This window comes from Oreochromis aureus, linkage group 5 (genome assembly GCF_013358895.1).
Source record: "Oreochromis aureus strain Israel breed Guangdong linkage group 5, ZZ_aureus, whole genome shotgun sequence".
Taxonomy (NCBI): Eukaryota; Metazoa; Chordata; class Actinopteri; order Cichliformes; family Cichlidae; genus Oreochromis; species Oreochromis aureus.
The window spans coordinates 14234649-14262604 of NC_052946.1; the positions used below are offsets into that span (position 1 = coordinate 14234649).

General features: G+C 42.0%; 1 protein-coding gene across 4 annotated transcripts in view; it reads right to left on the bottom strand.

The window, feature by feature from the left end:
• Nucleotides 1-27956, bottom strand: part of LOC116326539 (plexin-A1) — a 178155-nt gene that overhangs the window by 73947 nt on the left and 76252 nt on the right. For all 4 annotated transcript variants that reach the window (XM_039612261.1, XM_039612262.1, XM_039612260.1 and 1 more), the window contains exons 4-8: nt 20711-20851; nt 7809-7909; nt 5808-5931; nt 4401-4554; nt 3241-3340 (exon numbers count right to left, since the gene is read on the bottom strand). In XM_039612261.1, coding sequence (XP_039468195.1) covers nt 3241-3340; nt 4401-4554; nt 5808-5931; nt 7809-7909; nt 20711-20851 — 620 coding nt within the window. The remainder of the gene's footprint in view (nt 1-3240; nt 3341-4400; nt 4555-5807; nt 5932-7808; nt 7910-20710; nt 20852-27956) is intronic.

Here is a 27956-nt window from a genome sequence, read left to right on the forward strand (position 1 = left end):
AAATCAACCTTGTTAGTGTACCAACGACTTTGAAATAATGAGCAAAATATCAGCAGGTAACTACTGCCAACTTTAAGTGACTTTTATGGTTACGCCCTTTGAAATAAAAGACGTCGCCCATTATGCGTGCCACCCAAGGCCAGCAGTAGGCCCTGTCTGACAACCCCCTACTGCTCGCTCTTTGGTTCCTCCAAGTAACCAGGACCCCCTGTAACGAGCTGCCTTAGGATTTCAAGGTCTCTATTTTAGGCTTGGTGCACACCCTTTTAATAAAAAGCCCACCCAGGGCAATTTGAGGACGTTCAATTCTAGAGTCCAGAGGTGGGCTCTTTTCTTCCGACCCCCCGATAGCGTCCTTATTGCTCCTTCCTGTCACTCCCCATCGCCTGTAGCCACTCAGAGCCTTTGAGCGGCTGGAGACACGCTGCCCGTATGTCCACGCTCATAATGCTAATTTAATCCGCTCATATTCAGATGCTAATGGAGATACGCTAGCTTTGCAGCAGCAGTGGCCAAACACAATAGACTGACTTCCTCCTCTCTCTTCTCCTTGGTCAGTTTGGAGTGTTAAACACAATCAGCTCTCCTAGTGAGCTGCGTTTGACACTTGTGCACTTGGCAAAATGAGTTATTTATTGGTCACGATTCATTTGAAAGAAGTGGAGGTGAATAATTTAACGGCCCTCCAGAATAGTCTTTCCTATCATTACTGCATCCCTTCAAAATTTGAGAGGGATTGATAAAACACGCAGGGACTAATGCTCGTGCACATAAATCTATTAATGCGTTTACAAGAGTGTTTACAAGAAAACAAAGCAGTCTACGTGGGCCATTCATTTTATAATTATTCCAAACGTTTCTGGCTTTATTCTTCTACCATTTTCTCCATCAAAAAACCATGCCCCTTTCTTGTTATGAAATTTAATACATTTTTTTCCTCCAAAGAGCACCCTCAATCACACAACAAATGATCTAGACACTGGCCAAGCCACATTAACCATATTGAGAAAAGGTGCTTCATGCGGCCTTATTCAGACATCCAAACCCTAATTCATTTCCAGACTGTATGCTCTGTCTCTATTAAATGGGGGGCTGTGGAATGAAAAAGAGCGTATGGAAATATTTAATTAAGGAGCAATCATGGCCGCGGGTGATTTTCTATTTCAATCTCAGCAACCCTTAAACTGAAACAGTGGGAATTCTAATTATATTAGCACTGCTATGCAAATTTATGGCATTTTTGAAAAGGCAAGGGCCACAACGTAATCAGTTGAGTAAATAAAAAGGTGGGGCGTGTGGTTTTTTTAATTTATTTTTTGGTTTTGTTTTGGTGTTTTTTTGGTTGGGTGTGGGAGGAGGTGGAGTATTAGCACGTGAGATTAAACTGTTGGCAAAGCAATTCCAGTGTGCATTTATACTCCAGCATACAAGCCTAGACAGCAGGAAGTACAACATGATGCTGGGGAGGAAAAAAAGAAAAGAAAGATGCGTGGGAATTCACTCACAGCTAATGCTCGCAATTCTGCTTCTGAATGTTTCAAGAATGTCTGCTTCCTGCATAGTGTAAAAGCCTGCAGTATTTTAAGTTCAAGCCCATTAGAGGAAAGCCCAGCTCTGCAAAGAATGACCAAGCATTCTGGAAACAGGGCCTTGCATGTGGCTGTGCGGGCCTGAACTGATTACACCAACAACATTACCAGTCTCATCTCATCAGATGGCAAACACTTACGCCTGGGGGGGAACAGCGGGTATGCGGGACATAGTGCCAGCTCCAAATGGAATTCTTATCTCAGCATCTCTCTTCACCATCAGAGTCGCTGCAGAAGATGCAACGTGCCCTATCTCTAACTTCGTTAAACATGTCCATTACATCACTCAGAGGTTGTATTAGATCAGAACAGGGAGCGGACTTAATCAGAGTTCATTGGGCTAATATCGTCACATGGGCGAGTCTCTCGTCTCTGTCACTTCTCATACTTTTTCAATCGATTTGTGAGATCAGTGACATGTTGGAATATCTGATATGATATCGAATTTTACGAAAAGGTGTCCTACTATATTTGTTTAGGTTATTAACATGAGATGATCTGTAATCACACGATGTGATGCAAGATGCACGCAAATACGCAAAAAGACATTGAGATAACACCGACATTATGGGGTCCGTGTGGGAGATGGATTAACTGTGAGTTGACATCGTAAACCACCACACCCTTAACCAGCTGAGCTAATCATCGTTGCTGTGGCAGGGGATTTGTGTACAAGAGCAGGGGGTTGGGTTAAAGGTCACAGTAACGGATTAGGTGTCCAAGACAGTTGGGGTTTCAGTGAGCGGTAAGTGCAGGAGTGGAGTAACACTGCACGTGTATGTCTGCGTGTGTTTGTAGACAGTCCTCGAAGGAGGCTCATCCTGCATCCAGAGGGAAGCCAGGATGGAGCCCTGTGGTACCCCAGGGGCCCCCAAGCCATCTGCTGCCCCAAGGCTAATACCCCAGCAGACGTTTCAGCCTCCCCTAGATCAGCCCCGGTTGAGCAGGAGGGAGGGTATTGTGTTAGGGGGGTGGAGGAGTTAGAGGATTCTTTTACCCCGGCAGGGCGCACCAGGCTTGTGGTAGGACTGACCTAGGGGTGTGGCTCTATGGGTGGTAGAGATTTTCAGCAGAAGGTGGATTAGGAGAGGCAGTGAACTGCAACTAGGCACAGAGAGCTGAGGGCATCTGGAGTGTGAAGGAGACCAACTCATCAGAAGAGGCACAAGATTTGATTCACACCGTTTCAGTATTATCATATTTGCTGTGATCTTTTTGGGGTAAATAAGTGCCAGGCTGACAATGTAATTGCTAAAAAACGCCAACTGTATTTGTTTAATCAAGCGGGTAAAAAACACAATAATTAAGTTAGAGTCCAAAATTTTGAGGCATTATGGCAGACCACTATGTAATGACTTAATCATGCAAGTACCATTAGTGTGTGTTGTGGGATATGATAAAAAGAGTAGAATTACCATCGCATGTCCCGATCGTTTCTCATATATGGCGCATTTGATTTTTCTCTTCAAATGTAACATAAGCCTCCTGTGGAGGTCCGAGGGGGAGAGATAGATGTGTGTGTGTGTCTCTAACTGCATCTCTCATGGACAGTAACATGAGACAGCCTATGGTACGAATGGACAAAGAGGCAAAAGACTAAAACAACATTTTCGCCCATCAAATTAGAAAACATGTCATCGCTGTCACTTACGACTGATGGACGCTGCAGTTGTAGAAGACAAAGTCGACGCTGGCAAACTTCTTGCCCGTCTCCTTGGACTTCAGGTAAAGTTTCACCACCCGCTTGTCACCTGCATATCAGAAACAGGGAAGCAACCAGATTAACAGTTATTCTGCTCTCTCTGAAGGCTTAAAAGAGAAAAGTCTAAGTCAAACACATTAGCAAACAACTACAGTCGTATCTAAAAACTACTTTAAAAACAGAATAAACGCGGGCGTAAATTAAAACAACTTATTTGTCGATACAGAGTGACACTTCTGAATTCCACTTTTGTGCCCTTAACAGATAACACATACACAAAGACATACTGCAGCCTAGCAACACACTACTCATGTCACACCCACAGTAGGGTGGCATTAAAAATAGCGGCACCAATCAGTGTTTGGATGCCAAGGCTGATGAGAACTCATAATGGGGCATAATGGGCTCAGTTGAAGAACTACTGTGATGTTGCTTTGAGGAAACTTAGTTCTCGCTATGTGACATGTTTTCGGTGCTTTGAATGTGGATACAAAACAAGTTTTTTTATTACCATCTTTGTGGTGTGACAGAATTGGACATAAAACAGGTGCATAATCTCTGGGAAAAAAATGATGTCGATATTTTTAAAACATTACGCTAAACCACACTGAAGTTGCTGCTTTGAAATGAAGTTAAGCACAAAACCGGTCTTTCAGATAAATAAAATGAAAGTGACATCAGTGCACAATGGTTGATAATGGGAATACAAAAACAGTTCTATTTTCAGTAGATAAAGCTGGACTTGTGTTTGGGCTTCAGAAAGCGAATGTGTGGCCATTATTGAAACTGACAAGGAATACTGAATATAGACATGCAAAGCAAATCAACTAGTAACATTACAATTCTGTTCTAAAGCTCAAGTGTACTACAAGATCCTTTAGGGGGGCACACATCTGCTACATCTGATGGTGAATACAGTACAGAATAGCAAGGAAATAAGATGATAAAGAGGCGAAAGAAACCAACAAAGATGTCATCATAAAGATTTTGTGTCTACATTCTTCAAGCATGTCACTAAAACTTGCCATAACCCTAGCCACACATCTCAGTGCTACCACCCAATGACCTCACTCCATGACTTCATCACTCATCGCCCTTCCTGCCCTGACCTTTGTTTCGAGTGATTGGGGCGATGTCCCGGGCAGAAGGAGACAGGCAGAAGATGTGTCCACCCTGGATCTGTCCCTCTGTCTCCACATAGTCCTCAAAGGAGCAGTTGACCCCCGCTGACAGATCGGGCACATTGCGAGCTTGGAGGACCAGCTATGGGTGGGAGGGGGAGAGGGAGAAGGAGAGAGTAAGAGTGAGAGTGAGAGAATCAGTACCCAGTGCTTGATCAATGGAAGGACACGGTGTACATGGATTGTTATAAGATATGACATGAGGGTTAATGGGTGTTGGGACAGAAGGGGAGTGATACATGGGTATGTGTATGTGTGACAGTTACAGGAATAAAAGAGTGAGCGCATGTGTGTATGCATGTGTGCATCAGTCACTGGAGTGGCCATTTCGAGCAAGGTTAATGTGTACAAGTTAATGTGCAGAATGAAAGTGAGGCCAACTGTAATCAGTCAAACCTATATGATTACACCGAGGAGCCGCTGATGGAACGAGACCTCGAAAAGCTCAGAGTAAGAACACTGATTACGAGGGCACGGAAAGCAGATTTCTAATTAAATTTGCTGCAAATATTCAAAAGTGACTTTTTTCGTGTACAATTTTCTAAAATTTCCTAAACAATCCATAACATAAGATTGCACTTATATCCCAGTGAAAACTGGGAACACTGAACACCAGATATAGAGACGCACACCGTTTCTTGCTTTGCTCATTTCTCTGTAATTCCATTGTGTTGTGTTGTACCAATTCGATGATTCAATCATTTTACCTAAAAAACTGATAGTATCTAACAAACGTCATATTAGTACAATTAATGAACAAAGCTCATTTGTCTTAAAAATAAAGGCACAGTGGACTGAGCAGACGATTTCACAGAGCTATTGAGCAGGTCAACGTTAACTATAACGTCACCGTTAAATAAACCAGCTACTTATCTGCTGAAAAATACTCATGCATCATACAACCAGCCTAAACCATTTTCAGACGACACTAACCTTAGTTTGACATTTTGGGAAATGCCACCCTGTCTCTGTCAAATAACAGTAACTAAATCTGTCTACCGGCACCTCTAAAGCTCACTGATTATTATGTTATGTTATGCTTGCTCGTTTAGTCTGAAAACAACAACATGACATTTTAACTGCGGGTTACGTGCCAGGCCATTTCTTGGCTGCAACCGACAACTTTGCCTCGCTTCACCAAGTTAGAGAAGGACACACAACCTTACCCTTTTTTTTTTTTTTTTAATACCAATGAAGACATAAATCTAATGTTTAGGAGGTTTCAGTAAGCAGATTTTGTTAAACACGTTACACAGCCAGGCTTTGAGTTCTGGCCATTTTACAGTCTTTCTGCTCAAGTAAGATATCTGTGTGCACTGAAACAGGAAGACATACCTGGACTTCAGACATCGTGACAGAAATATTTCTCGGCTGAACAGTTAGCTCCACACACTGTCTCTGGTCAGAGGCAAACCTCTGAGGCTCTCCTGCCCGCTCACAGTGGTCCTTACGTGAACATCTGGGAAACAGCAAGACAAGAAGTGAAAGATTAAAAAAGACGAAAAATGTATAGTAATTACAAGAAGAAAGGTGAGGAGAACGGGGTAAAAGAAAATGAGCTTGACAAGAGGTGAGAGGAGGAAAGAGGCAACAAAGGACACAAGAAACTGTTAAACTAATATGACAATCATATTAAGATGATAAACACGCACAGCCATCACAGTCACACAGAAATGGGAGCAATAATAAAAGACAAATAGGCTAATGGCTTCCCCCAGCCATTACTGTAGGCCTTTAGATCATTACCTTATTGGTCCTGACATTTGTGCAAGAACTGCCAAGCTACAAGACCAGTCAGCTCGCCTCATCTTTTCACTTTACAGGCCCACCCAATTCAAACTTCTCAGGAGATATACAGGCGATCGTTAAAGTTTCCCTGAACACTAAAAAATGATGCAATTTCCTACCAGATGCATATCAAAGGGGTCAGCAATTTCAGCCACGCTTATTAAAAGCCAACTGATCGTGCTAAAAATCAGCATTCAGCCCCGTATCGTAGTGGCTTTACTATAAGCAATTCATAATGCATTAGCTATCACTTTCACCTTCGCGCTAACAACATCTGGTCCCAGCGGTGAGAAGAAAATGCTGATGCAGCGTACTGCAAGTCCTTAACAATAATAGAGAGCCAGAAAAATTGCTAACTGCTTCCTTCATACAGCGGTGCCCCCATTCCCTCATTTAGTTAGCCTTCACTCACGGTCGGGAAGAAAAAGCTGTCGCCAAACACCCACCTGAGAGTCCCTGACATGCACACACTGTAAGGCATTAGCAGAAAAGCACAAAGATTTGTACACCTTTTCTCATTAGAAACCTTTTTCCCTTCTACTGCTCTTCTGGCGTGTGCGACTGTGTATTTGTGTGAATGAAGCGTTTCCCCCGTTTCAATTCCATGTCTCCAAATGGCGGGCTGTCACTGAATTAAGTTCATCATGACTGTATGTGTAATTTTAAACGTGTAATAGTCTCCTGAAATGGAGAAAAACAAGTAGTGTGTGTATATGCTGCGCATGCCTTGAGGAGAGATGGTTTGGTGATACGTACTATAAGTTTAATTAATGCACTAAGAGATGGCATTACGCCAAAAGCTTGAGGCATTCCAAATGTGGTTTAACATGCTGTCACCTCTCAATAACATGCAACTGTTCTCGCCTTACAGTGTGTGCACACAAACCCTCCAGTCAAACAGAAAGAATGACGAGATTGCAGATAAACAGTGTTAAAATGTATCACTACACTCTTATGAGGGCTAAGCTCAATTTTCCGACTGCAAATCCCTCTATTACATATCTAACCTTAAACAGTAATCTTATAGCAAACAAGACTTAATCCAAAAACCAAAGACTAACAATGTAAGAGACTAATTCTAAAATCTGTAAAATCTGTTACTGCAAAAGTCTGCAGGTGTACAATACCATGTTCACACACACAAAACTGGCTAAATAACACTGAGAAAAATAATTCTAATAATGTAAGCTGTCATGTTCTGTTAGTATTTATTGGAAGCATGCAGCAGCTGTAAAAGTTAAATTTCCTCTTGAGTGATAATTAAAGGACTAATTTATAGTTGTTAGAAAAATTTTATTAAATCTATAACAAACATTTACAAAAGAGCCGTTTTGGAGATTAGGGTGTCATCACAATTTATTTGGCAAAAGCCTACTAAGTATAATATGCAACTTTTCAGGTTGTTGCTTCCATTCCCAACATGATCTTCTGAACTAAAACACCCAAACACTGCTTTCACCGCTATCTACAGTGTAATGCAATAGGCTACATATGAAGTGCACCAGGATGGAGTATGTTAATGCGTGTATGAGTGTGTGTAGCACTTACACATTGTGAAGAACACACCATCCACAGTGAGGGTCTCTGGAGCCCAAACACTCCCCGCAAGTGGTGTACTGCTCACAGCTCTCTACTGGAACTCTCACCACCTACAGAGAGAGAGTGGAAGCAGGGAAGAGAAACAAGAGATATAGAGCAGGGAGGCAATTAGTGTCTTCACAATCAAACTCATAAAATGAACAGTATATTCAGCCGGATGGAGGTAAGAATTTGACAGCTTATCAGACTCCTTCTATTTAAAACATGCAATCAGCAAACAGTGTGTGTTTGTCTCAGTGCGTGTGTTCCTGAGAGAGACTAAGTGCTAGTCAGTATGAAGTGTATGTGTGTGGGTCTTTGTGCTTATATGTGCTGTGGTGAACCATTTCAGCAATGTGTGACCGCCTCCAGTCAAGCATGTACAGGAGAGGCCTCGCAATGCATCATGGGACAGCTGAAAGGTGAACATGATAAAAGTGCTGAGATTGACAGGTGACCTCAAAAACCAACAGGAGGCGGAGGACCAGAAGGACAGACCCTGTGTGTGTGTGTGTGTGTGTGTGTGTGTGTGTGTGTGTGTGTGTGTGTGTGTGTGTGTGTGTGTGTGTGTGTGTGTATATGAGGGAATTCAAGCATCTGTACAAAGCCTGTGCAACAAAGCCTTAGTGCATCAATGTGACATTACTCGCTCTGTGTGTGCGAGTGAGTGAGTGAGTGAGTGAGTGAGTGAGTGTGTGGATGTACGAGTGTGATGATAGCCTGCAGATGTTGCCTACGAAACCAGATCAAGTGTGCAAGTTTAGCCCTCCACTTCAGTTAAAGGTGATGACAGATGGTTCACAACATGGTCCCAGTGAACGTGAAAGAATGTGTGTGTGTTTCAAGATATTAACAGGTTGAGCTTGTTCAAGAATGTGACACACAGCCCGAAAGCAAATGCTGAGAATGTTAGTGGGCAACAAAGTAAGCACGTGTGTTTGTATGTGTTGCAAGTGTCAGCGCCACATCCAACTTTTCTTCACCAGTGGGCCCCCAAGTTGATGATTTGCTGGACGCCCATTTCATGTGTGTGTGTGTGTGTGTGTGTGTGTGTGTGTGTGTGTGTGTGTGTGTGTGTGTGTGTGTGTGTTTAAGAAAACGTGAGTGTATCGAGTTGCCACTGCAGGCTGATTTTAAATCATGCAGCATAGAGAGGCCCAGCTGATCACTAAGTAAAAGCATTTAACAATCTTTCCCCTGGGTAACACTTTCACATCACACAGACAGATTTAACCATGAGAACCTCATCCAAGTGGTATGTGGAAGGACTAAAGTGGTGTCTTTTTTATGAGGTAGGGATTTGGAGGGGGTTGGGGGCAGAGCGATAAGAGAAAAGAAAAACACAGAAGAGAAAAGAGCAGAGGCCTGAGGCTTAAGATAAAGGTGGTTAGCAGCAGGACGGAAAACAGGTGGACAAAGGAATAGAGGACTGAAATATTAAACTGGGGCCAGGACTCCTCTGCAAGCTGCAAGTACAACTGAGATATGAGATAGATGTGACATGATGGAACTAATTTCTGCTTCGAATGCCTTGTGGCAAACTGGCTTTGGGGCTTTGTGAAGGCTCACAGGACAGAAAAACAAAAACACTTGACACTATACGCTATTATAGCACTTTCTGTTCTCAATTTCCTGAGTGCATATCTATTTGTTTACACTCTATGATTCCTGTGCCTATATCACTGTTTGTAGCCATCAACCTTCCCTGAGCATCTCATCTATTAGTCAGTGTAGACCTCAGCACAGTAAATGAAATGATGCAAACAAGATATGGTGCTGGACTGTAAGGCAAACGAGGAAGGTGGTCATCTACTGGAAGTGCTGGCTGCATGGACGAGAAGTCAAAGAAGTCTAATGGAAGACAGTGCGAATTGGCAAGGACATTTTGCTGAGTAGATGGGATATGGTGGCAGACGCCTGCTATGTGTCATTGTCAAAATGAGTGTGAGTCTAGTTTTCATCTGAAAGGAGAGTTGAAAGAAGGATGGAACAGGGGACTGGGTCTTTTGGTGTCTTTGATAATAAAAGAATGACAGAGGGGGAAAGGAGTGTGAATGAATTAAGAGATGATGGATAGGAGGGGAGAAAAGCAGCTGGGGTTGAGGATATGTGATTGGACACCTTATAGGCTGTCTCTATGACTCAACAAAAAAAAAAAAAAAAAATTGAAAATTGAAAGGAAAGAATTATATGTTCCACGTATCATCACATATACCAGCCAATTCCTCCATTCACCGTAATTCACCGCGACTCCGATTAACAATGACCCACATAAATCATACTAACACTACGGGTCCTTGGTGAGCTAACATAATCTTATCATGGCCCTGTGTAATGATAGGTATGACCTATTGTTCACAATCATTCCTGCAGTAGTAGTGGTGAAAACACTGTGGGCTCTGCTGAGTGGCAGTGACTCAAATCTTGTGGAAGAAATTAAGAAACTATAGTGGTCGTTTTCCCCAGTGTGAAAATAAAATGCTTTCAAAGAGCTGTGAAAGTATGTGTATGACGTGTGATACAAGAAGATACACTAAAAAAAAAAAAAAAAAAAAAAAAAAAAAATTAAAAAGAGTTCAGTTTCTCTCCGTTAGGAATACAGGCACACACACTTATCCTCACTGTCTCCCTCTTCCCATCTCTCTTGATGGCTCTTTTAATGAAAGCCAATTCCAGACAGCGCGCCACATTACTCCTTTAAATGACCTTATAAACCAAGCCCGCCATCTCCTCTCTCTTGACTTCTCCTTATTTACAATAGCATCCACTGCTGTAACTCAATTCTCCTTTTCTTGCTCCTACTTCCTCTGTTGTCAACCTTCTACCCTGACCATATCACAATGCCATGACATCTCCTTTCAGCTATAAACTTTCCACCTTTCCCCTTCAATCTGTTTTTACAGAGCGCTATCACCTGCCTTTAAACGTCCAGCTAACAGGCTTTGTGACGGTCACCCCCAAAACCCAGAGGAACTGTAAAGCTTTCAGCGCAGCTTTTCATTGGTTGTAAACTGTAAAGACATAAAAGGATCGGCCTTGTTGCGGCTCCTTCTTCTTCTTCTTTTTTTTTTTTTTAAACATTCAAACACAGAGAGAGGCTGGAGAAGAAGAGAGGAGGGGGGGTGTAGCTGTCTGCAAGAAAAGAGACTGGGTTATACTGTCAGGGGGCCAAGAGGAAGAAATCACTGCTTGTTTTCAGTTATTTTTAGATATATGCTTGAGACTGCATCATAATTTGGCAATGCCTGTGCCTCACTATAGAACCACCACCAAATCTCTCGTGCTTAACACTTTACTTAAAATGGCTGTAATGCTATAATTCAGCAAACAGTAGGAAGTACTGAAATTTGATTCTTACAGAAAAGCCTCAAAAGGTTAGTTTGAAGGACATCACTGGGTCAATTTTCCACAGATACTTCTTAAATGCACAGTTTTTATCAAATTCACAATAAAAACCTCAAACATTTGGCTTTTTATTGCTTCTCTACTTTCATCTAAACCTTGTTCTGTGATCTTTACACAAAAGTTTATTTTTTCTTAGCCAACATCTTGGGGGCAGAAACGGGGAGGCGAGGGAGAAAGAAAACAGCAAGATGAGTAGGGTCGTCGCCTCGTCATCATTCCTCTGTGACTTCTTTTCTCTAAGCTGACATTAACCACACCTGCATTCTTTCAATAACCGTCAATCAACGTGCACTCTGTGCCGGCTTAATCTGTGCTGGCAGTGAATAGCCGTGTGCAACAATGAAATCAATACCCATCCACACAGCCACTAAACGCTCCAGGAGGACACAGAAATAGAAACAAAGACAGATACAACTATTTGTTAGGGTAAAACTTCACTAAACGCGTTGTGGCTGTCATTACTTTGCAGTGACAGTAACTGGCGTTGTCATCTTCTGCTTTGGCAACAGTGCATCATCCCAACAACATTAGAAATGGGAGTGCTGAACTCCCAGTATATCCATGCAAGTGAGCCAGTTCTTCAAGTGCTAGAATACCAGCTCAGGAGAGCAAGTGTGTGTACATGAGGGCGGGGGGGTCGTATCAAAGGCTGGGTTAGCATGTGTGCATTGACTGGATTGTAAGGGGCTTACAAGATCAATGGCAAGCAAGACTAGGCTTGATGTGTTGACTGATTGGAGATAAGCAGGAAAGCAAACAAGACTGGCACAGTATGGCGCTGACAAGAAAGAAGAGATGCTGTAGATGGCTAAGAGAAATGCCAAAGTGAAAGAAACAAAACGTGAGAAGCAGCAATCGCGGTGTCCCATCGGAAACTTATCTGCTTTCACATAGTTTACTGATAGATGTCAAAATACTACATAACTGTTAGAATTCAGTGATGCAGCAATACAAAGAGCCAAGGCGATAAACAAGTTTAAGCCTTTAAGTATGGCAAGAAAGCTGCAATTTTTCTCCCAGAACAGTATTTTTGCACTTAGCACCCTTTCATTCATTCCCCTCTTTCTATTATTTCTTTTGTATTGTGCTTTATGTGCAGTTTCTTGTTTCTGAACAGTTCGACTTCTCTTTCACCCTCATCCTTTATTTCTTTCACTGGACTCACATTTTGTTTTCTCTCTTCTGAAACACAGTGGAGATTTCGTCATCTATATCCCGATGAAAACAAGAAGCAGGCCTACATAACTATATATTTATTTGCCTTTTGCATTTGTGCACATGGTGACTTCAAGGCCAATTAGGATGACAGCTAAAATCCCCACTATCCTACAAGACATTTGTGTTAATTCTGAAGTCAGTGCAACAGTAAATCAGCAATATGAAGTTTTAAACCAACAAAACAAAAGTGAGAAAAAGAAAAAAAAAAAAAAACTTTTAAGATCTGGGAACCAATCTCTCTCCATCAACACCTTCATCACATGGACTTTCCCATCAACTCTTCTAAAAGGAGCTATTCTCAACAATAAGTCAATATACTCTCAGTCTTTGTGTATCCATTTGTCCATTACACTCTGTCCCTTTGGTGAGAAGGAGCCCGACAGAAAGAGAGAGGAGACAGAAGAACGAAGCGGGATGAGGGAGTAAGTGAAAAAAAAAACTGAGACGAAGACAAAGCATGAGACAGAGATTGAAAAACTGTAGAAAACAAAGAGCTGGAACAAAGAGACTGTAGAGGGAGAAAAAGAGGTAAATGTGACCGGCTAAGGTAGACAGGCCTAGGGGTCTTCTAATTAAGTGAGGATGGGAGAGGCCGTCTGCCTGGTAAATGACTCTGTCACTTTAGTAAATGGACTTGGTGAGGAGTGAGGAGCCACACAGCTGGCATTTCCATTAGCACTGCCAAGCAACCCACCACCATATACACAGAGAGAGAAGCAGAGAAGAGGAAGAGGGAGGCAAAAAAAGGGGGACAAATGCTGCTTTTCTTTATTTGCGCTCACAAGAGCTGCTGTGTGGAAGTCATGCCTGGGAGGTGTATAACAGATAGTGTTTGTGGAGAGAGAACCTAAATCTGCCTGATTGGCTTTGCCTTCATATGCATCCTTTCATTCAAAATTTGTTACTGATATATATTAAAAAACAGCTACAGAAGTCCAAAGACGTGTTCAGACGTTTTTTGGGTGTTTTTCAGATCAATAATATATTTACACGACATACTGAAAACACTATGTATGGTGTAGGTGAGGGAAATGCCAAGGCAGCGTGGAGGAAGCAGCATACACGACTCCCACTCACTATTGGTAAACACACAGGACTAATAAGTGTGCTATTTGCACATCAGCTGAATCAAATGCCACAAAAATTACTCACTAGAAGCTGACAAGTTAAAGACATGTTGGAAATTTGCATTCTCACATGCACCTCAGCTGGATAACATTTAGAGAAGTTCAGGTGTGCAGCGCATGCGCAACAGTTTGTGATTCAAGTGAGAAACAAGTCAGTCGCAAATGCACAATGTACAGAATTTTCTATTTGAAGACACTGCAACAGTATGTATAAGCCAAGTAGTATTCCTTAAGGCAAGTGCAGTGATCTTCACGGGTCCAATTTGGTTTCACACATTTTTACTGAGAACTGGAGATTTCTCTCTTTTCCCTTAAAGGATATGTTTGCCAAAAATGCAAATGAGTTGAAGTGAAATAAAACAATCGGTACTTACAGCCCCGCTCATTGTGTGCAAATGTCTTTCTAGTTCCATTTATCAGCCTCGTATTCTTTCCTGTTGTAATTTATGACAGCAAAACCAGAAAGAAAACGTGCCATTCTGCGTTTTCACTCAGCTTTCCCCCATTTGATACTTTATAACCGGGCTCTGACGAGGCCTGCTGTGCACGAATCTGAAAAGAAATTTGACTCAAATTCAAAACAATTCCCTGTGCTGTCATGCATGAGCGACATTTCATTGTTCTACTCAGTGTGACTTCTGGTTAAGGCATGAAACTGAGTAGTATAGTGTGCCACTAGGAGCAGCACCATTGGCTATACCAGCTGTTGATTGGCCTCGTTCCAATCAGTCAGGGCCATATCCTTACACCCAATCACCGTGAAGCAACAGGAGAACCGACTGTACGGCCGATTGATAGTGATTGAGAAGGAAGGCGAGGAGGGGGAGAAGCCATTAACCTCCCTATCCATCTCACCCTCTTTTCTAACCATATCAGTCGCTCTATCACACCATCCTTTGGGAAAAGATGGCAAAGTATAACAGAGAAAGATGAGAGAAAGACAGAGCTATCTAGTGGCAAGCTAGACTTCCATTAGGGCTGATAGCATCACACACAAGACAAGTGTCTGAGCACACTTTCTGATGAGGCGCACACACATTCAAGAATATTGCAGGGATAAAAAAAGAAATGCAACAGTGAATGATCTGATATGAACAAGGGCAGTGAGAGGAAAAGCTGGAAACACAATTAAGAGAAAAAGAGAAAGAGATAAGTGAGGTTAGAGACACTGAAACCATTCCCGCCTGTGTAATGATGCCATCTTGGCCAATTTTGTCTCATGTCTCTGAAGGATTTACTAATATTTCACTCAATTTTTTTCCCTTCATCAAGTCACAAAAGAGGGAACTAGAGGTGCAACAGACAATTTTCACAGTAGTTTATTCTGATTATTTTTCCCCACAGTTAAGTGACTGGTTTGTGTAAAATAAAAAATAAAGATTTTAAATGTAATCCAATCACCATTCGAGCATGTCTTCATATACACTGGCCTACTGGAATATTCAACCTTATTAAGAATTTGTAAAAGCACTCAGATGATCCATCCATAAATGTAACACAATACAATGCGTTGTGTAGGTGCACAGCAGTCATTTTAATTACAGGTGTAGTTGCTCCATCCTGAATAGAGAAAGGTGTAGTATTGGTTTGCACTCTTGTAATTGAGTGCCATATATCTGCATGGCTACATGACCAGCTTCCCTCTATTCTAGTCACTGTACTCCTTTCTCTGCCTCAATGCACCAGGTCTATTAACATTTACATAACAATGACCACCTTCTTGCTTAAATAAATTCTGTGTGTATCCATGGGCAGGACAAATTGACTAGTGACTGTGTACGTGTGCTTAAGTGTTTGGTATAGGATACAAGAGCTCAGGGATCAGCATTAAGGCTTATACAGGACAAGTTAGATTTTTTTTTTCCAAGCCAGTGAAAAAGAAATTAATTTGCTCCACCATACACGTCCAAAAAACCAAAACAATACTGTGTCTTCATATAATGTGACATGGATTACTTGGCTTTTGGTTAAATAAGAATATCAATGTGGAAACCAAGCTGAGTTTGTTTGTGAATAAAACTAAAGAAATAAAGCGGTGCTAAAAACTTGAGAAAAAGCGGTTCTATCCTCTCTTCATTTACTGCATGCTACACTTACTCTATGGATGATAAAACAAAGTGTCAGCCAACAATGGCTAATGTTTAAACACCACATTATGTGCTTGTTAACTTCAGGAGTTCCTCAGTCAGCCAGAGTTTGATAAATTGTGGAAAATTAATCTTGGAGCCATTTAGAACCGACTGATTAGCTGTATGTAGTTCACTAAAATGTCAGCTTTGATTGATACAACGAGCTGCTTATTATGTATGTTGATGTCAGTTTGTGCTAATGTGTTTGCTAACGAGATTGGCAGCGAACCAGTAATATGTGAATGTAAACAGATCCAAACACACACACACACACACACACACACACACACACACACACACACACACACACACACACACACACACACACACACACACACACACACACACACACACACACACACACACACACACACACACACACACACACACACACACACACACACACACACACACACACACACAGAGAGGGGATTGATGTCTAACAAAACTCCATGGGTAAGATGCTACTTGATGAGGCCTTGCTCAGAGAGCTAACACCACAATACAGACCATTGTTTGCTATTGTAGGGGCTCAAACCAACAGCTTGTGAATGTCACAAGGACTGTGTGTGAGCACATCCAGTGTAGGACTGCAGATTCCTTGGAGGGATGCAAGTCTCTGTGAAATGTGGAGGGGGAAATCTCTTTCAAATACTGAATGGAGATTCGGACAATGGTGTTAGCCCACACACACAAAAATACACGCAGATCAGCCAAAACATTAAGACCACTGACAAGTGCAATGAATACGACTGATCATCTTGTTACAATGTAATGATCCACTGGGAACCCAGGGTGCTGGCATTCATGCGCATGTTACTTTGACACATAAAACAGCACTCAGTTGCATCAGCACTCCCCAAGACCGCTCCCAGAGCAGGACAATGTTCACCATCAATGTTCACCATCACACACCATAAACTGGCGACCTGGCTTCAAAAACGTCACAGATCCCAATCCAACTGAGTATCCACAGAATGTGCCTCTCCTCACAATTCACAAGACCCCAAGGATCCACTACCATGTCACTGAAGGCTGGCTTCAGTGACATGGCTCATCGATGTATGTTTAGAAATAATGTTTGAAAGCTGAGTTTCTGTCCAAATGTATATTCATATAAAAGTAAGCAAGCTGAATCAATGTGAGTCTCTAGCAATCAGAGGTGCATCCCCAACACAACAAAGGTTGCCTCATGCATACACAAAATTTTCCTCCCCTGTATCAAGCCTTATAAGTCATTCTTGCTTGTTTCCTTCTCTCACTTCAATTCCAGTCCCTTATCCAACACCAGAGGAGATGAATATTCATGCTTTCAGCAATTAGCCAGCACCACACACTACAGCACCATAATATGCAAGGGCTGCCATCAAAGACGCAAGGATATGTGCGCCCATGCGTGTATGACACTGAAGGGCTGAGTAAAGATGGCAAGAGCAGCATCCTTGGCATCAAATGGAGCCACAGCTTTCTACCTTTTTGGCTCCAAAACAAAAGATGAGATGATTTGAAAACGGGAAGACTTGACTGAGCCAAAACACCACAAGACAATTTCCCACAGAGGGAGATTTGCACAGAGGAGAGGCTTCAAAAAGTTTGGGTTGAGTCAAAGAGCTGCATTGTTCTTCTTGAAGTGTTTAACATTTTTGTGGAAAAAAACAACAACAAAACTTTAGCAAATCAGCAGCACTTAATGAGCCTGCTAATCTGCAGAAGGTATTTTCCCGTTTTTGGTAATAACAGTTTTTACAATGTTTATGTGCAATGTATACATGCGCAGCTTAGGAGTGAATGACTGGATGTCAACTGGGAGAGACACTTTTGCACATTTGTGCATGTGAGCAAGGTGATTAAAAAACAAACAACATGCACTAAGTCCATAAGAATCATACAACCCTGACTGCAGTGAGAAATAAGCCGATCTAAATTTCCTGCAATAACACACTGTCTCATCAAACACACACACACACAGCAGGCCGTCCTATCCCGCTGTCATATCCTCCATTGATAATAATGACAGTGATGAATATAGCTGGAACAGAGCAAGTCATAAATCACTGGGCCTCGCCCCTAACTGTGACTCACCGCCTGAGCCTCCATTTGTGTGTATGTGAGTGGGAGAGGGCAGAAGGCTGGTGGAACTTGCGGTCCACGCATCAGTGGATATGTCCAGTGACACCTTAATGTGCTTGGCTTGTCTGAGGAACCCCCGCAGGCACCCAGCCACACACAACCACACACACACGCTCCCAGGGCGTGTGTGTGTGATTCTGTGTGTCTATCTCACAAGAATTTATGAAAAAAGGGGGCATGGCTACATTCCTCATGCAAACTAGTTGTGTGTTAATGTGTGTGCGTGAGTGTATCAGCATCTTTTAGCAAAAGCCGGCCCCCCTACCCACCATTCCATGTATCTATCCCACAATTTTCCACCTTTGCCTCTTTAAGAACGAGAGAGTATGAGCGTGTCTATCTGGTGGTGAGGGAGGGCCATGGCAGCGATAGGGGGAGATCATTAAAAATATGGGAATGGGATCAGTAGAAGGCATTTGAGAGGGGAGGACTCAATTTGGGCTTAGATGGAAATATCAGAGAGAGAGAGGGAGTGTGTGTGTGTGTGTGTGTGTGTGTGTGTGTGTGTGTGTGTGTGTGTGTGTGTGTGTGTGTGTGTGTGTGTGTGTGTATAGCAGCAAAAGTGAGGATTTAAAGAAAAAAAAAAAGTAGTGGTGGGGGCATGGTGGGATAGATGGAGGGCAGAGGATAAAGATGAGGGTAGGATGGAGGGTGAGAGAAGGCAATTGCCCCCTCCAGTCATTAGCGCTGGAAAAGGGTTTTAGCTATAAGGTCTGGAAACCACAGCCCCCCATTCTGCTTAACCCAGGCCTGCTATCCATTAATGGGGATCAAACGCACAGGGAGATGAAGCTCTCTGTGTGTATGCACACACACAGATACACACACAGACACACTTGTTTACAAGACTGTGTGTGAAACCGAGCATATGTTCTGTGTACTAGCGCCTATAAGTAACATTATGGTTTTGTGTGTGTGCCCTTCATGCCCTTAGCTGCTTAGACATGTGCTTTGTTCTTCTAGTATGTGTGTGCAGCGGTGTGTGTTTTCTACTATGTTACTTCTTTCCCCAATCATGTGCTTAATCCAAAACTTGAAAATAAGTGTCCCCTCAAAAGTATGTATGTGTGTTACCATTAATAAGAGCAGCACATCCCACAGCTCATGTTCCTTTCTTCTGTGCTCCTATGGTCAGGATTATAATCAGAAGCCCTATAGGGATGTCCCTATAGGGTTTCTGATTATAGATGTCCTTATAAAACTAGCAGTCACTCTGCATGAAGGCAGTTTCCTTTAGGCAAAGTTTTTGTCCATCTATAGTTCTCATGGCACTACACACACAGTAATTAATATTACCACCACCCATCCCACCATTCTGCTGCATCTGACTCTTCTAGTGGTCTGACTATGGTTCGGTGGCCTCCCTGCAGGGTGTGTATACATGTACACACTGTATGCGTTTCACCAAGTGAATCAATTTAATGGGAATGAACTTCTTTGACTATAAGTTAAGTTTCCTGAAGTAGACGAACTTGGTGTTGTATCTTGCCCCACCGTGCAGCTGGGTTTGGTGACGAGCAGCTATCGAACTGACGGATGATTGTGATGACGGGGTGTGTGTGTGCAGATGGAGCCTCGCATATGTCATCACAGGTCATCTGGCTTAAAGGCATGAACAGAGGTATCTTCAGCCAGGACACACAGGGCTGTGATATAACATACTGTTACACTCACAGCACAGTCTGTATTTAAAAATATTTATCTACCAAGCCCCACGTATGGGAGTGGTTATACAGTGACCAGTGATGATCCCACTGGGTGTCAAACAGACAAAGAATTTTTCCATTTTATGGCCTGACTTTGATTTAAGCCACCTACAGAATCAGCACCTCTGAAAAAGCCTCTCACAGAGCAGACCTCAGATACATCTCACCCATTTTCAATTCGACAGCCTATTTTAGATCTATTAAATACAGACACATTCGCATCATGTACAACCCCTTTTTTTCTTTCCCCCTCCCCTCCCTCTCGCTCTGCTTCCTTCACTCACCACACTAATGAGACAGAAGGAAAAAAAAAAAAAAAAAAAACAACCAGGGAGCAGCTGGAAATGGGGAGCAGCAGAGATGCGACACGCTCTCTCTGCCTCCTCCCCAACCCCTTCCTCTCCTCACCATCACACTCGAGAAAGCCTTCACCAGAATAAGAGTGCGCACGTGCACACACACACCCCATCTGACCTATAACTCTCCCTGCACTCCCCATGTATGTAATGTCTGGCTTATTAGCAAGCCATCATAGTGGCGATGTTTGTAGCTGGTGTGCATGTGTGTTGGTGTGCAATGAAATCCAGTGGGGATGATTTGTGTTTTGAGTGCAGAGAATGAGTGTAGAGTGGGTAGGATTGTTAAAATATGCACAAGGTCGGTTCGAGCCCCGGCTCGGACAGTCTCGGTCGTTGTGTCCTTGGGCAAGACACTTCACCCGTTGACTACTGGTGGTGGTCAGAGGGCCCGGTGGCGCCAGTGTCCAGCAGCCTCGCCTCTGTCAGTGCGCCCCAGGGGGGCTGTGGCTACAATGTAGCTTGCCATCACCAGTGTGTGAATGGGTGGATGACTGGATGTGTAAAGCGCTTTGGGGTTCTTACGGACTAGTAAAGCGCTGTACAAAATACAGGCCATTCAAACATGCAACACAACAAAAATAAATGTTAGTGTTTATGAGTATGTACCTTTGGCAAATACTGAATAGTCAGGTGCTGGATATGGAGAATTTAAATGGCAGCAAAGACTTATGTATCACATGTAAGAGTTTTAAAAAGTATGTTGTCCCAGCAGACACTATGTCGAAAATGTATTACAATGACAACATGTCTGCTGGGACTGAACGTGTGTCCTAGTGTGTTTGTTGTACATGAACTCACCTGTCTGTCAGTCAAAGTGTAGATGTACTGCTGGTCTGGGCTGAACAGCATGTCTCTCAGTAAGGGACTTCCTCCTTCACTTACAGTCACCTTCTCGTATAGCACTGCTGGATGGCTGGCGTTTATGGAGTTAACCAAGATCTGCAAAAAAGAAACACACGGGAAAACTCATTTGGATATGAAAACAATAAAAAGATGATGCAGAAAAGTGATGTACATGAATACAGCAATAATATCAGACAGCAGCTGCTTAAAAAAACCCCGTGCTTTTACAGTAGAAACCCTTGAAGCTAAATGAAAATAACTTGTTGCTTGTAGAGAAATGATGCAGTGTTAATCCAAGTGGAACATTGATGCACAATAAAAATAAACAGACGCTTAATTCCTCTAGATTTGCTGCACGAATAAAGGAAATAAAATGGTGACAAATTTATCTTCATTTTCACATCTCCCTTTAAATATCCATGCAAAAAAAAAAATAAATAATGTACACTCATGCTGCACTTTTTTCTACAAACCAAAGTTCAAACACACTAAAGCGTCTATGGATGTTGTTCCAGCTGGTGAAATAAGCTGATTTCACTTCAACAGTAACAGGTGGTAGTTATTATAAGGTGGGAGGCATGAAATCATCAAAATTTTGGAAAAAGGTTGAGAGCACCTGTTCTACAGAGCTATGTAAACGGCTTAATTGAAAGGTTGTGTTAATAGCAGTATTGAGTCTCGTATAATTATTGCGAACACAGATGTGATTACAGAGGTAGATGCATGGAAGGGAACAATATTGACAGGATGGTGCTGTTATCATGACTATAGACATCTTTTGTTCAGCACCTGGGAGGAATAAACTTTAAAAATTATGAGCAAAAAATAAAAAAGTTAAGTATGAAAACAGTGTGGTCCTGTATAATGATAGAAAGCATAACAGCGAGTCACATCTCTGCATGTGAACGACAACCTGATCACCCAATGCACCTGTAGACAAATATAATACAGAGCAACCAAGTCAGCATGTGCACGAACATGCACGTGAACGGATGCTCAAATTTTTCTTTGTGAGTTTTGGCAAATAATTTGCCAAGATATGGAAAGTAATGGAGCAGATACAAGATAGGAGATTGGCTGGCTGGCGTGGCTGTGAGCCAAAGTCATCTCAGCAGCAAATGAAAAGTACAAAGCAGCGGGGGGGAGGGCAAGTATCAGCTCTCCATTACCGAGCTTTGTCGACTCGCACTGCTATCAGCCCTCAGTGACAAGGGAAGGACAGCAGGCAATGACTAGCTGGAAAATGATACTAAATTCACACACTGACAAATAGGTTCACATCCAGATAGATGAAAGAATGATAAGATGACAACCCACACACCAAGTGATAGATATGCAAGCACTAGTTTGATTGAGATATATATATATATCTGCACACACAGAGACACACACACACAGGAAAAAGAAACATGTGGGTGAACAATGAACACACACTTTGTGATGAAAAAAAATTTATTTACAGTTTTGCCAAAAGAAACCAAGGGCAACAATCCCATTATCTCTCTCTGCTGTGTGTGTGTACGTGTGTGTGTACCAGTGTGTGTGCCAAAGAGAAGGAGACAGAGAGATAGCGAGATAGAGTGAGAGAAAGAGCTCATAAGGCTGTGATAAAGCTCTGGAGATGAGAGGAAATATGGATGTTATTATCTAGATAATAGGCCCGTAAACAAAGGATACATTTCATTCACGGATGGTTCGCATCTAGACGAGTTTGCACACGCACACAAACACACATACCAGCACACAAGGCAACACAATTTTTAAGTGCAGACAACCAGAATAAAGAAAAATAGCTGCTGATGCAAACAGAGGTGAAAGAATAGCTTTTGTTCTGTGGCCTCTATGTATCATTTTTTCCCACTCCCTTAAAAAAAATGAGACATTTCCATTGGCAGCCATATCTATCTCTGGATCCGGCACCTAAGTCCAGTTCACTGGCTAATGACCAGTCTGAGCCTACACTGGTTTTGCACACACAAACGCAATATACCACAGAGAATGTAAGTCTGTCTTTTTGACAGCCTTCCTATCTTCTGTTTGCATCCATCTGCTTGTCAGTCTGTGCAAAATCCAGCCTGCAAAATCCCCAAATTAAAAACCAGTCTCTTTGCTGGTTTTAATATCAGCTTAGAAACAGGGACTGAAACATTGAATCTGACAAATAACACCTTTTCCCCCCTCATCTTTGTTCTGCTCAGGCTTTCCCTCTCTCAGGATGCAGTTCATCTACAGTGCTAACATAAAAAAAAGTAGTGTGCAGAGAGAAACAACGGTGAGAAAGACAGAAAACAAGAGTGGGTGAGTGAGAGTGGGCGACTTGCGAAAGGAAAGAAAAAAAAAAACAAAACAGGTAATAAATCATTTCAAATCAATTCATTCCACAAGTGCAGAGGGCAAGGCTGCCCGGAGTTACAGGAAGAGAACAAAAGACTATGGAATATATAAGCTGAACAGATGGATGGAGGAATGGATAGATGGATGGGATACTTAAAGAAGATCTAATTCAATCAAACTGAGCTGCTCTGTCTGGAATTCGAGGTTGCGCTCTAATAACAAGGTTAACATGGCAGGGTCTGTGCATTTAGAAGGGTTTAAAGCTAATACAAGGGCTAAGTGTGTACAAATACGTGTGAAGATTCCTGTGTGGGTGTCCAAGCTCAACGCCAGTGTGTATACGGCTTTGTTTTTCAACTGATCTACAATCATTTGTAGAGTGATAAGATGTAAAGATGTTTTCTCACACATATAAAAAAAAAAAAAAAAAAAAAAAAAAAAATATCACAGATTTATGTTTGCATCAGCTTGCATGCACAGCTCTTTGTGTGTGCCTATAAGCTAAGTCAAGAAATCAATGCAATTGTCAGTAATCAAGCGGGAAGCTGTTGCTGTCTGATTGTGTCCTCTGTATTGCTTAGCTTACCATTAAGTCCTTGATGGATGAATCTACAGAATGATGCTGTGCTTGTATTTTCAAAACAAGCCCCATCTCTACTCTCTAGTCAACATGTATAATGTAACGTTAATAGACTTTAAACACATTAAAGGCACTGTCTTAAGCAACGGTGAGGAAAAGCAGTAAGAGGAGACAGCAGAGTAGGAAATGACGCGGCGCAAACGCTGCTGGAAATGAACCTTAGTCTTTGTCTTTCTGTGGTTCTGACGTAAACAGTCTATAACCTGACATTTCATAACTTTCTTAAGTGCTATTCAGAGTACCTCCATGACCAAAATAGGCATTCCTTCCTCTAGTGATAATGTTTTGTCAGCTAAAATAAAACTGAGAATACATAGAGGTGAAGAAAAGATGATTTTACTACAGCTGTGCCATCTGGGGAAGGGAAAAAAAAAAAAAGGAAAACAGTAGTTTTACAAATGCAGAAAACAAATCTGAACTCTAATATCAAACATTAAATAAGAGACAACTTAAACGTCTAGTGCATCCATAAATTTCTAACTTTCCCCAAAAACTTTATTTATTTTTACAACCCTGATACTTCTCCTCCGGCAATGTCGCTTGATATTCAAAAACCATGCATAATCCCTGTATCAGAAAATGAGATTGTAACCAAATAAACCAACAATTTGCCAGCCCCATACTGAAACATTCCAAACAACCACCTATCTCATCATCCTGCAACATCTAATATCCATTTTTTTCTGTTCTATGAGCATTAACATCTCTCTCAACCTGCCAATCCATCCAAAAGCCCCTAATGCTGGGTTTATCTGTGCCAGGCAGGCCTGGTTTGCTCTGATAGATACATGGGATAGCTAGCTGGTGATAAGGAAGGTGGCGGTATGAGGGTAAAGAAGCTGGATGATAAGACAGTAGCACGTCAATGAGAATGATGCCTGTCATTGGCTCAAGTGACAACTGATGAAGCCAGTGTACATATGAGATGTAAAGATTCAGAAAGAGGCAGACATCATAAGTTTCCTGTTGTGTACGGAATAAAATGCAGAAAGAGACTAAGAAAGGGCGCAGGAAGCAGGGGAGTAAAGATGGGTGGAGGAGAAGATGCATAAATTTTCATATAAGCATTTTCTGTCTTAAACTATTGTAGTCAGACTTAATACTTAAAGCAAGGGAGAGGGAAATCACAAAAAAAGAAAGCAAAAAAGGACATCAAACGCTTCAAGACTGTAAATAGCATCACAAGGAGTGGAACTAAACAGACTGGTCCAGGTGTTCCCAGGTCTGTCTGAGAGTCGTAACACTTCAGCAAGACCACGGACTCTGGATAATGGCTTTGACATTTCAGAGCCGATTCGGAGAAGTGTGTGAACATAAAGCTTGGCTCACTAACAGCATGAAGCAGCACACAAACCACACCGCCACAGACACCACATCTAAAGAAGGGTAAACTTGGCATAACTAGGTCCATGCATTCATACATAATGGCTGCAAGCCCCATATTCCTCACTTTGATGTGATGTGGGGCCCCAAGTGAATGTGCATGTGTGTGTTTATGGGGCCCCACCGAAGTAGGCCCTCTACAGAACAAAGAGAAATGAAAGAAAGTGTTAAATGGGTGACGAACCGAACAAAAGATTGGTATGCACCCACAATCCCTGGACAGTAGGGGGGTGTGATAAAGAGGTTGAAGAGCAAACAAGAGACTTGTGCACCTCAGTAACTTTGTATTCTTGGCTAGCAAGCTCATCTTACAGCCTACCCTACCACACAATACAAAGCAACTGTGCCTCATTTAATTTCCCACTCAGCCAAATTAACTAATACAATAGTCCAACCACAATATACTGGGTTTGATGGACACTAGTGTAACCTAATGCCCGCTTCTTGCAAACACCTCTCAAATCTTCTTTCCTTCTTTCAGCACTTTTGTTTCTCCGAGTCGGGGCTTTCAGATAAAGACCTGAAATCACTCACTTCCTATCGCGTAGTGAGCTTGGCAGAACTTGAGCGCAGCACGACACAAAACAAATATATCTGTTGTTCTCGAGTGGCAGCAGTCATCAGAAAACACACAATTTACTCCTTGATGCGTGTGTGTCTGTGCGCATGTGTGTTTAATGGACTATTGTATTGTTTTCTGTTTCAGAAACAGCAGGATGTTGGCCCTACGGAAGCACTGGACCCTCTAAACTGTACACTCAAAACAAAAACATCTATACTGGGTTACTGGGAAGCAGTACACTCTATTCTATTTTACTTGCCATGCATTGTTAGAGAAAACAGAGCATCCATTCAATGTATACAAATGGTTTCAATGGAATAAACAGTTTCATCTTGCAAAAGAATAAAATAAATAAAAGCCCTCTGGAGATTTAGTTATGTATGTGTGTACGGCTGACTGTGAAGTAGTATGAAGCTGGGAGCAGATGGAACATCACACATGAGTGACTGATGGCCCTGATGCTTCTGTGGGACAAATCCCACTTCACCACACACAGACACACACACATATACATACACACCATAGGCAGCCAACACACATAGGAGCCCTGAGCAAACCTTTACCATATGTGGGTCAGACAGTCATACCAAACAGCCTTTTCTTTAAGAGAGCCAAGACAGACAAAGAGCTATGGTGACAATGATGGAGGTGGTGTACCCTCAAACACATACAGACACACACGAGCTCTGTGTGTCTGCTATCATAACACTGTATGTCTGGAACGGCTTATTTTAAGGTCTGGGAGGGAGAGCAGATGCAAACATGGGGTTTTATTCAAAAAGAAGCTTTATTGGTGCAGAATGATTAAACATTGTTATTTGTATTTGCAGGAGAGTTAGTAAAAGAAAGTCTTACTTGCTTCTGGATATTACTTATTCATGTAGGTTTATTTATATAGATAGACAGTACGAGCACCCAAAAGGCTTAACAACCTAGATTAAGGGAAAGAAAAGGCAACGAAGGCAGTGTGTGTCAAAAATGCAATAACTAGCAGCAGCTCCCAGACAAAAACACACACTCCCACACTTCACTCGTACGCCAGCAATTCTTCCACACACCACCACACCCTAGCACAGGTTTCCTACCCAGTTTCAATTTCCATTTAAAAAGTCCCAGACTAGATTTTTCATGGCCACATTTGTGAGCAAGTACACAGTGCTGGATGTTTATTATGTAAAAAGTTTTAAAATCTATACTATGTGGGCTATTATGTTGTCAAATATCAGCCAGAACACTAGTTGAACGGACTATCCCTCACATAAACCAATTAACTTTAAACCCCAGATGGCAGATCTGTGTAGGCGTTTTCACTCAGTTGCATGCCATGACTTCTTGCCTTTCTTTCGCTAAGATCAAGCTCGCTCTGATCCAAAACCCTAGAAAAACCACTAACTGTATGATCACTTTATATTTACAAATCCTACATTTTACATTTTGGGGAGAAAAAAAAAACAATACGCACAGCGGTCTGGGAACAAAATCTTTAACACATTTTGTTTTTAACAGACCTCAAAATAACTCAAATGAAATTCGATACTTTGGAACCTTGTTAGCAACAATAAATCACACATTGTCAAACCTCCTTTTACTTAGAAGCACAAAGAATTCTGGGTATTTCAAGCGCTTGTCTATCACTGTCCCAATTTAAACGGAAAACAGTTATTTTAAGGTTTTTTTTAATGTTTTTTGTACATTTATGATCTTACACCACAGCACTTGTGTTTTTGTTTTTTTTAAGCTGCACCTGACACATTCCATCAAGGATACCGAAGCTCACGCTTTACAGTCGATGAAGTCAAATATGTAGCTCTGCAATCCGATTCCGTCATATCAGGTTACTTGCTTTGCCAAATCTTATCAACTGTCTTTGGTATTCGTCCGCATGTCTACACCATGGTTATTCATGTGTGAGCCAGTGGCCTTTCACCAGCAGTACTCCCCAAAAGGTCACACACTCACACACGTGTGCACACACATCTACAGCTGCAGAAACATGTAACAGGCTGTGGAGGGGAGAAAACACAAAAGGAAAAAAGAAAAGGAACAAAACGTCCAAGCCACATGTGGTATCTCTCTCCCAGAGCACATGTGTGCATACAATAACATGAAGGTAGAACATGGAGATAGAAAGTGAGCTGCTTTAAGAGCAAATTAAAGCTATTCATCATTGTTGACGCCTTTTAATCCTCACGCTTGCTGAAATTAAAAGCCCTAGTCATTGTTATATCCTTTACTTCTCTGCCAATACATTCCTCTCCTTTTCCTTAATTCATCTATCACGC